At 35.7% G+C, this 11244-nt stretch overlaps 1 protein-coding gene across 5 annotated transcripts; it reads right to left on the bottom strand.

Moving 5' to 3' along the window:
• Positions 1-7963: 7963 nt before the first annotated feature.
• Positions 7964-10670, bottom strand: LOC131021363 (uncharacterized). 5 transcript variants are annotated; one of them, XM_057950527.1, is made up of 5 exons: positions 10065-10670; positions 8991-9067; positions 8806-8911; positions 8500-8575; positions 7964-8274 (listed from the first exon to the last, which is right to left on the bottom strand). In XM_057950527.1, the coding sequence occupies exons 1-5, from the start codon at positions 10474-10476 to the stop codon at positions 8199-8201; spliced, it is 747 nt and encodes a 248-aa protein (XP_057806510.1). In that variant the 5' UTR covers positions 10477-10670; the 3' UTR covers positions 7964-8198. The 5 variants fall into 5 exon arrangements, 4 of the variants coding, with proteins under 4 accessions (XP_057806510.1, XP_057806514.1, XP_057806512.1 ...); XM_057950531.1 differs by having other exon boundaries at positions 8802-8911; positions 9009-9067; XM_057950529.1 differs by having other exon boundaries at positions 9009-9067.
• Positions 10671-11244: the final 574 nt, after the last annotated feature.

Raw genomic sequence — 11244 nt, 5'->3', positions numbered from 1 at the left:
ACATATATGTTTGATGCATGAACTTATGTTCATCCTGATACTTGAATTGATCCCCTTGAGCTGAGTCGTCAATTTGCCAGCTACAATGAGCAACAGCCGATTCTCTGCCAATCCCAACTCTCATAGCTATAGTTAACAATCAAAATCGAAACTGTGAGCGATTAAGAAATTTTATTTTGGTATATTATTTATTAATATAATACTCCATAATCGAAACTGTGAGCGATTCCAGTTGATAATTCTATAGACTGTTAAAATTCACGGACTTTTAAAATCTACATAAATCTTTGAACTAATACAACCCCCTAAGGTGATATTTCATAGACCGAAATTAATTTCCAACTAAATGTATTGCTAGTCATTCCTGATGAACATGGAAAGCATAAACATGATTTGGATAATATAACCAGTTCGTGTGATCTCGTTAAATCATCATGACTGCACCGGGAAAAGAAATACGAATGATAATTGTAACGGCATGCAAGAAATAATCTTTCAGATTTTAATTAGCTTAATTACCATTGTTTGTTGATAAAGATATGGTGTATTTCCGTGAGAATTATGTATAAGATTACCATGTTAGCCTTTCTATAATTTCTAATAAACAATAACGGTAAGATATCAGCCGTTAGATGAATGAATATCAATGGCAGAAGATTCATCTCAATTCTACAAAATATGCTTATCTCAATTGAACAAATCCATATATTATATATATACATATATAAGTAGTAAAAATAAATCAAAAAAATTGTGGGGGCACGTGCCCCCATAATGGTAACATAGATCTGTCTCTGTTCGTGTCCAAAGCAAATATGCCAGGATAAATGTGACAGAGGAAGTAAAAAATTTGGGTAGCAAATTTTTTAGATATACTACTACTACCTAGACACATGGAAAAATGGTGGGTCCATCAGAAATGGCTCCACGAGCGCGTAGGAGGATGAAGGTGCGCCAACACTCCCAGATTGCGCGCGTGTAATGCACGCTTGCCCATTTCGGCTGGGATTGACATTTCCAATGGGGCGCGCTGTCATAGTTGTGTACTCCCTCCATTTAAATAATACATTTCAAAAATGGGCACGCAAAATTAAAAATTTAGATAAAGTAAGCGAGAGATAAAGAAATGATGATAATATAAAGAATGTAGTGAAAAAAGTAGAGATGGATAAAGTAAATAATGAGAGAGATAAATAGAGTATATAAGTAATTATTTCATTTTTTAGATTGAGACATTATAAATGAGTGTCCAAAGAAAATTTGGTACGTTATTATTGAAATTTGAAACGGATGAAGTATTTTAATTTAATTTTTCTTGAATTATGTTTTCAACTATCTCGTTTCTTTTCTTTTTCGTTTCGATCTGTTGCGGGTTTTAACATGTTGATTAGGACAAAAAATATACACCCTTGCGACCCGTAAAAGAATGCTCAAACACGGGAAAGCCCATGGCGAACAGCGTTGTCATACCTTTAAGCAGCCCTGCTTAGCCCGAAACACTACTGTCAAGAAGTGAAAGTAAGCCCAATAACAAGAAGTCCTTATAAGCCTACCGAGCTCCTATAGTTGGATCGCAGGCCGGAGCCCAACTTGTAAGTACCTTCAGCTTAGCGAGCCAAATCCTTCAAGATATGATGAAGAATCCAACAAATGTCGTCAATCGAGTCCAAGATCATAGAGGCTTCAAGAAGATCAAGATGAAGAAGAAGGATAAACATCTATAGTTCTATTCCTAATCTAGATAGAGTTTTATTCCTAGTATAATTCTTGGTTATTGTCTATAAATAGAGAAAAAAACCCTAATGTAAAGGCATCGCCTATCATATTTTTTGACGAAAAGCCTCACGCTTGAAATCAATATCAATTCATACATTCCATTACTTTTCTTGGGTTCTTATTGTCCTCCTTTATAGCTGTTATTTGGACACAACACATGTTTCTTTTCTTTTTTATTTCTATTTCTTTTGGCGTCTTTTTTAACTCATTTTTTGTATACTAACTTAATTCTTTTTTAATAAAAAAATTTGAACTTTAATTAAGTTTTTATGTGTTTTTATTTCGTAATTTAATTATTATGTTGTGTGTATTTTATTTTTAATTACATTAATTTTATTGAAGTGAAATATAATACATAAATAATAGATATATGTATTATAGTAAAATGCGTAATTATGATAGTGGGGGTCTATAAATAGTTATACATGAGGTAGTGGTATAGTGGAAAAGAACTTTCGATAGTGGTGTGAAAAAAAATTCCAACTTTTTTATCACATTTTCATTTATAGTGAGCATATGGTAAAAAAATGATAAAAAGATAATATTTTTTCATCTTTTCTTATCTATTCTTTTCCAGTTAAAATTTTACAACCAAAGTAAATGTACCCTAAGATTAAAAAAAAAAGGAAAAAAAAGTTAGCCACACTTACCATTTACTCATTCACATAAAAAACTTAAAAATTATTCAAGTTTCTAGCCGTGAATTTGAGTTTTACAGTTTGAATTCACAACTAGAAAATAGTGTTAGTTGAATTCAAATTTTAAAGCTCAAATTCACGACTAGAACTAAAAAAATTCAAATTTTAAAGCTCCGATTCATGACTAGCACTATTTCTAGTTTTGAATTCAAGCTTTAAAACTTGAATTCACAACCAACACTAGCTATTCAGTTGTAAATTCGAGTTTTATAGCTTGATTTCACAACTAGAAATAGTGTTGGTTGTGAATTCAAGTTTTAAAGCTCGAATTCGCGACTAATAGTTGTGAATTTGAGTTTTAAAGTTGAAGTCACAACTAGAAATAGTGTTGGTTGTGAATTTATTCTTTAAAACGCAAATTCATAACCAACACTCTCGATTCAGTTGTGAATTCATCAAATTGATTGTGAATTCAAGAACATTAACAACATAAACTCACCTCAATTTCTACCTCAATATACGAAATGAGCCGTATATTGATATCTATTTCCAATCAATCACCCCACATACATTGAAGGGAGAAAGGAAAATTATCCAAGTCTCAAAACAGAACTAGATCAATGGCCTAGATCTCTTTCCCCATTTATGGCTCTCTGTTTATCTTCCTTACCCTCCCCAAATCAATAAATAATCCTCACAATCATAGAACACTTTAAGGCACCATGTTGAAATTGATAGAGGTTGAAAGCTGCACCATAATCAGCCTTGGAAACTCTTCTACCAATACACAAACCCCACAAATCATCATAACATTCGATTTTATAGATAGCCTCTATTCTATGTGCATAGAAACATAAATCAAGGTAAAGAGAAGTGGAAATTGAGTTAATTTTGCATCTGTGAGATGAAGTTTCTACAGACATGATGTTGGGAAATAGAGCTCGCCCGGTGATGAAGAAGACTACGAGCATGATGGAGTTCACCTTGGATCTGAAGGAGGCGTTGTCTATCAGCCAATGGAACCCTCACAATCCTTTCAATGATGGTATAGATCAGTAGTACTAGGCCTCCGCCGCCGCTGCTGCAACTCCAAGATCGAAGAATTCGTCTCCATTTTCATCACACTGCAACTGATTCTTCCTAGAGCATCTACCGCTCAAATCCGTGATGGTGTTAAGAGATAGACTCAGCTATAGAAAAGCTTAAAAGAGAGAATGAGAGAGAAATGAGAGAAAATGATTTTCATGTATTAAACTCAACTGAAAAGAAGTTATGTTGGGAAACTTATGAAATATCCTTCCCTAGTTTTGATGATACCAAAACATCTAGATTTATCTTCTTGCTTAGGTCTTTTCATTGAACTTAAGTGTTAGAGTTCATTTGCTTAGACTAGGTCTGTTGTCTGAAGACCAGCTGATTGAAGAACTGAAGACTGAAGGCAGCATAACTGAAGCGCATTGAACTGGACTACCGAAGGACACACACTGACTGAAAATCATCAGTCACCAGTCAGAGATACTCACGCAATACATGTCATTATCAAACTGGAGTTTAAATCAAGTACCGGTTGACATTCTACATCGGGCTGAAGTAAAGAGTATCAGACACGCAGCATTAAATGCTCAAGTACAAGTGCATTAAATGCCGAGGATTTGCAGATCGTCCTTGCAAGTACGAGAATTCCTCTTTTCGTGTAAAGATGCAGAAACACCATACTCCAAGGACAAGATGATTCAATATTTTCTATAAGGAGTATTTGAAGATTGCCACCTCAGCCCAAGAATTGACATTGTCTCACAACGGCAGAAATCTCGAAGACCTTCTCTCCAACGAAACTATTCAAAACTTTGCCTATAAATAGAGCTTGAGGAACGGCTGCAATCTTCACCGATTCAAGACATACGCTGAAGCTCTGTCAAAATCACAAGCCGACATTTACTTAGACAAAACTTTGAATCGAATAAGAGAGCACCCAAACGTTGTAAAATCAGTCTAGCTGATTACCTAAACTCTCTTAGAAATCTAGGCAACTCTTGTTTTATCCTAAGCCTAGAATTGATTACTTGAGAGCCTGTTCTCAGTAATCTTAGTTGGAAGAGTTCAAATCCATTTTCAACCAAGCGAGAAGGGTGTTGAGTAGAGAGGAGTTCAGACCAGGGTTCTGACTCCAGAGATCTTAGCCAAGCGCTGGCAAATGCACTTGTGTGTCTTAGCGTGCTAAGAGCGAGCGAGAAATCCAACCCAGTGTGTTGGTACTGAAAATTTGAATTTCAGTTGTAAGGTTTGCTGTGCACCCATAAGCATTAGCCCAGAGTGTTTGTCAGAATAATCATCTGGCCATGGACGTAGGAAGTTATTTTTCGAACCACGTAAAAATCCTTATATTTTTTTATCTACTTTCAGTTATTCTTTATCTGCGTTAAACTTGTTTTACAACTGAACTGGATTAATTGAAAAGTGTAACTAAGGATTTTGTTAAGTGACAAACTCTTTCTAAAGGCTATTTGGATTAAGTTTAAATTTTCACTGCTGAGTTATTAGTCTAACTGATCAATCAATTGATAGTCAGCAAGATTAGTAACTCTACTCTGTTTTACAAACTTTAGACTGAAGCCTTGCTTGGGTATCAGTTAAAGCTCTGTGCTTGATTGAAATCAAAATTACTGAAGTTACTCCAGTATCAGTCTACAACCATCTTTCAACTGAAGTTTGGTTTGTTTGTTTTCGATCCGCGAAAAATAGCCTTCAGGTGTATTCCCTTCCCCCCCAACACCTGTTCAGTCAACCCTCTGGGACCCAACAAGTTACATCAGATGTATTTATACAACTCGCCTACAGCTATAGATACAGAGCTAATGAAGCTAATCTAACTAACTTCTAACTAACACAGTTTAACAAGTTAACTAACTCTAACAAAATTCGTTAAGGGCTCTGTTAAGAGCTTAAGCATTTGAGCTTAAATAAGCTAATACACTCTCAACAAACTATGAATGTTCCATTTCAGCAAGATTTAATCGACCTTTGAGAAGGCAGAATCTGGATTCTAATAACGGCTTAGTGAAAATATCAGTTATTTGATCGACAGAAGGTACAAAGCCCACATCAATAGTGCCATCCAAAACTTTATCTCGAACATAATGGACATCGACTTCAATATGTTTAGTTCGAGCATGAAATACTGGATTCCCAGCTATAGTAATGGCACTTTGATTGTCGCTCCAAAGCTTGTGAGGAAAAGTGAAGGGAATCCCCAACTCAATACACAGACCTTGAAGCCAAACTAAGTTAGTAGTGGCATTGGCAGGACTCATGTACTCTGATTCAGCACTACTCCGAGACACCACATCCTGCTTCTTAGCTGACCATGTTATTAGATTTTTCCCAAAGAAAATATAATGTCCACCAGTACTTCTTCTATCATCAATGCAGCTGGCCCAATCAGCATTAGCAAAACTCTCCAATTGAGAAGAAAGTAGCATAATGAAAATATTGTTTGACTGTTATGGTACCCTTCAAATACCGTAGAAGCCTCTTGCACGTTGCCCTATGATAATCAATGGGAGTGGTGAGAAATTGACTTAGTTTGTTCACAATGAAGACAATGTCAGACCGTGTAAGAGTAAGGTATTGTAAAGCACCAACTGTGCTTCTGTAGAGGGTTGGATCTGCAAAAGGTTGCCAACATTTTTTGATAACTTTGTCGCTGCAGTCATTGGAGTTAGACATGGTTTGCAGTTTACCATATTGATTTTGATCAACAAGTCATGTATATACTTGTGCTGACATAGAGAGTATCTATTTGCATTCTTGTGAACTTCTACTCTAAGAAAGTAATGAACATTACGAAGATTCTTAACTAAGAATTTTGTGTGAAGAGTATCAATAATGTGAGCTACCTCAATAGCATCATCTTCAGTTATCATAATGTCATCCACATATACCAATAGCAATTGTTTTGAAAAATAGAGATAAGTCAGAGGCTAACCTCTTGAATCCCATAGAGAAAATCTCACTACGAAGAGTGTTATACCATGCTCTTGGAGCATGCTTCAGACCATAAAGAGCCTTAGTCAATTTACAAACATGATTAGGATATTGAGGGTCTTCAAAACCTACAAGCTGAGCCATGTAAATATTGTCAGTTAAGTCCCCATTCAAGAATGCATTTTTCACATCAATCTGCTGTATTGACCAACCTTTTGTGGCTGCAAGAGAAAACATAAGTCTGATTGTAGAAAATCAATCTTTGCAAGTTGTAGGTGAGTTGCTCAAAACCCCCATCAACTAGCCTTGCTAGAAAATCAATCTTTGACCCTGAAAACCCAACTAGCCTTGCAAGAGGGCTTAACAACTGAACTAAAGGTTTCTAGAAAATCAATCTTTGCAAGTTGCTCAAAACCCCAAGCAACTAGCCTTGCTTTTAAGCTTGTCTAGTGTATCGTCAACATTAAGTTTGACCCTGAAAATCCACTTATTGTTGATTACCTTCTGATCCAGACTAGGAGGAACAAGTACCCATGTACCCTTCCCTAGAATAGCATTAAATTCTGAACTCATGGCCTCAAACCAGCCTGGATGCTGAAGTGCATCATCTGATGATAATGGTAAGTCAGGAATAGTATTGGATGTTTTTGTGAAGATAGAGGAATCTGGTATCCATAAGGTAAATATTAGCACTTGTTTTGGGGGGAGATGGAGAGGGGAAAAGAGTTGGGACAACAGATTATGTGGAGGAGGGTGAGGTGAGATGGGCAAATGAGAGTCAGTTTGAGAAGATTGAGGGTGAGTCTGATGTGCAATTCATAACTGAATTATTACTAGTGTTGGTTGTGAATTCGAGTTTTAAAGCTTGAATTCACAACAATCACAACAATCACAACTAAAAATAATGTTTGTTGTGAATTGGAATTTTAAAGCTCGAATTCACGACTAACACTATTTCTCTTGTGAATTCAAGCTTTAAAACTTGAATTCACAATCAACACTAGTAATTCAGTTGTGAATTCGAGTTTTAAAGTTTGATTTTACAATTAGAAATAGTGCTGGTTGTGACTTCAAACTTTAAATAATGTTGGTTGTGAATTTGATCTTTACACTACAAGAAATTCGCTCATACTTGACGGTTTTTCACCGTCATCTATGGTATCCGTCGACTGTCAAGTATAGTGGTGTCATGTATAGTACCTAGTATAGATGACGGTTTTTGACCGTCATCTATTCTCATTATTCTTGACGGTTATGTATGTATTTATGACGGTTTGTAACCGTCAACTATGATGTAATACTTGACACTCATAATATTTTCTTGACGTTTTCGGACCGTCAAGTAAAATAGAATACATGACGGTTATTGGTATATATTTGACACTTTCTTACCGTCATGTATGCAAATTTTCATGACGTTTCTATGTTTATACTTGATACTTTGCAACCGTCATCTTTGACCGAATTTGTCAAAGTTAGATACCATATATGACGTTTCAAGAACCGTCATCTATGCTCTTTCAAAATTTAAAATATCATTAAATTGTTTATAATAAATTTACACATATTGAAAATATCATTTAATCATTGATAATAATCAACCATCCAACATCCATAAAAGATCCATTATTTTACAACATCTCCAACATCCATACAAAAAACTACAAGTCTTCATTCTCGACACTCCCACCTTGCTTTCTTTAAGTCTTCGTTCTCAACGGTCTTGTCTTTTTTCACTCTAGCTTTCTTCTGCATTATAATCCATTAAAAGAGGATTGATAACTAAAAGAATGTGCATGTTCAGCTATGTCTATAATTACATTCTTTTGCCTGATAGCATATCTCATCTTCCATAACTCTCATACTCTCCATTAACCTGCAAGTAAAAAATAATCATTCATGTAATATGGTTCTATCTAGTGAAATATTTTCCCAAGTTGTTAGTAACCTATTTCAATGTGATGCTCATCAACAATATGATCCACCATCTCTACAGACTTATGCTCATGAGACCTATATACATCATTATAACAGTTTAATTAATCTGATCAACTGGAAAGACATTATTCTACAAAAAGTGCAGTTAGTCATGCAATATTACCATTCTGATCCCACAAAGACCTTGGGAAGAACAAGAAGCTTTTCTTGGTTAGTTTCTGCAGCAGTAAGCTTTGAACCTGTGCAATAAAAGAACACAAATGAGCAAATTTATTAAGCCATCAGATAATCCTAGCTAATATCAATTTTGTAGGTCCACCACATATAATATTTTCATTATTTTTATTCTTTTATGCTCGATGGCCAAGGGCAGATGCAGGAAAATAGTTTCAGGAACTAAATTTGAAAATTTATTGCAAAATATTAAGTACAAAGTTAATTTCATATATATGTAAATAACATTACCTACCATCTGGAGGGATCAAAGTGAAGAGCATCTGCATCTGCATGGATTGAGGGGTCGAGATGAACTGCAGAGAACAAGTAGGACCTTCCAACCTGCTGAAATATATAATCTGCCCCAAATAAAACATACACCATCATCACTTAGCAATACATGTACAGATTGGAAAAGAAGAGGCAAATAAAACATACACCATCATCACTTATGACCTGTCTTAGAAAGGTCCGAACAAATTTAATATCAATATTGCCACTATCATTCCAGCATCCTGCAACTCAACGGAGAAAAGAAGAGGCAAATTAGCTCTCTTCCCAATGACAAACAAAATTTGCCAAATGAATCTATTCATCAGATATACTTGCAAACAACCTTCACATAATATATATGTATACAAAATACCTAATAATATGATTATCCAAGGGGAAGCTTTCCTATCAGGTTTCAGCCCTGCTCTTGCAATATTCCCTCCATTTTCCACTACCTGCACCCATTTTCCCTATAACTTCATCAACATACCCATTTTTCAATTACTAGTATTACTCCCTCCGTCCCACTGTAAGTGAGACTCTTTCTATTTTGGGTGTCCCACCATAAGTGAGACTCTTTCCCTTTTTGGTAAAAGTTTTACTCTTTAAACACCTTTTCACTTTTTCACCTACACACAAAATACACTTTTCTTAATTTCCGTGCCCAAAAAAAAGGTCTCACTTACCTTGGGACGGAGGGAGTATTTTTTACAGGGACAATCTACTATTTTTGTCTTTCATCCTAATTCAATAAATATATACTCCTACAATTTAGAAGCTACTTAGATATATGAATTGAATATATCCCTCATTTAAAATCGTGCTCTATAACAAACCAATTCAGCACAAGCATTCATTGGCAACAATTAGGAAATTTTCACATAAATTATCCACGAAAATTTAACAACCTGTTAAATTAACCAGATGACTTAGTGCACGAGTCTCACGAAGAGAATTGTCTAGTTTCTTATCATTGTCTTCTTCGTGGAGCTAAACTAATTTATCATCAGAGAATTGTCTAAATCTATCAAAGAATACAATTAACAACACTCTATCAACGATCCATGATCTACATAACAACATTGATTCAAAACCTAATCAAGCGAATTTCAACAACAAAGCATAAATCAGGAAAAAACCAAGCAGCAAACACCCTAGCAAGAAGAATCCATGATCAACACAATCAAGCATTTCAATCAAATCATCATGATTTCAAATTCTCGAGCCAAGTTCACTCACTTCTTGTGGCGGAGACTGCACTTAGGGCCCTAACCTTCCAACTTCGAGATAGGGCAGCTGCAACGGAGGCAGAAGTGCAGCCCAGCGAGACCGTTGAGCAGCGCCATCTTTCGAAGGTCTGCGAGGAGGCACGGTTTGTCGTCGCCGTCGCCCCCACTTCAATCCCCTGCATCCGGCGTAGGGAGGAGAAATAGGGAAGGAGGAGGAAGATGGACTGGAAGAGGTAGGAGAAATAGAGGAAGGCGCCGGAGGGGGAGTGACGGAGACAGAATCGAGGGCTTCGGCGTAGAGCAGCGGAGGGCAGCGATGAGAAGGCGTCGACGACGAGCAGTTCCGTCCTCTCTCCGGGTGGTGGCAGCGGCTTAGAGGCAGCGGGGGTGGTGGCTAGCAGAGGAGGGGTGGCGGAATACATTAGCTAGAACACGATCTAGCGCGGCCCTTGGCGGCGCAACAGCGACCAGAGAAAGGGCGACGAGAATCCCGGCGAGAGGGCATCGAGAAAGGTAGCTAGGGTTTGACGGCTTCGGAATGGAAGTTCCAGAGCAGGAGAGAGCGGTGTGAGGGGGCGGAAGGGTGAATTTGAGAATGAATTGAAATTAGAGTGTTAAGTTCATTCTTATGTTTTGAATATTTAAAATATCAAAACTTATTTTAAATGATAAATAAAAATCATTATAATATACATTCAGTCATATTTTTTAATATTCAAAATATGAGTTTTTTAATTAAAATTAAATGATTTTAAACTAAAATTCTTTTAAATTTATCGAATTAATAATAGAAAAACATAAAAAAAAATTAAAAATTATGCTAGAGGTCAAGTGTTCGATTCTTGATCCTTACATTTGTAATTTTTTATTTATTTTTAATTATACTTGATGTTTTATAGAAAATATCAAGAATAATAGTATAATTAATGATAGTTTGTTTACTAATATACATGTCAATATAGAAAATATCAAGAATAATATAATTAATGACAATTTGTTTACTAATATACTTGACATTTTATACAAAATGTCAAGAAAAATAAAATTGATGACAGTTTATTCAACAATATACATGACAATTTGATTAAGTGTCATGTATTGCCTTTAAATTAATGCACATACATGACGCTTTGTAATGAATGTCATCTATGCTATGAATAAACGACGCTCATACATGACGTTTTTTCTAA

The sequence above is a fragment of the Salvia miltiorrhiza genome, chromosome 4 (genome assembly GCF_028751815.1).
Source record: "Salvia miltiorrhiza cultivar Shanhuang (shh) chromosome 4, IMPLAD_Smil_shh, whole genome shotgun sequence".
Lineage (NCBI taxonomy): Eukaryota > Viridiplantae > Streptophyta > Magnoliopsida > Lamiales > Lamiaceae > Salvia > Salvia miltiorrhiza.
Note: the sequence above shows the minus strand (reverse complement) of the source record. Positions and strands in the feature narration are given on the sequence as shown.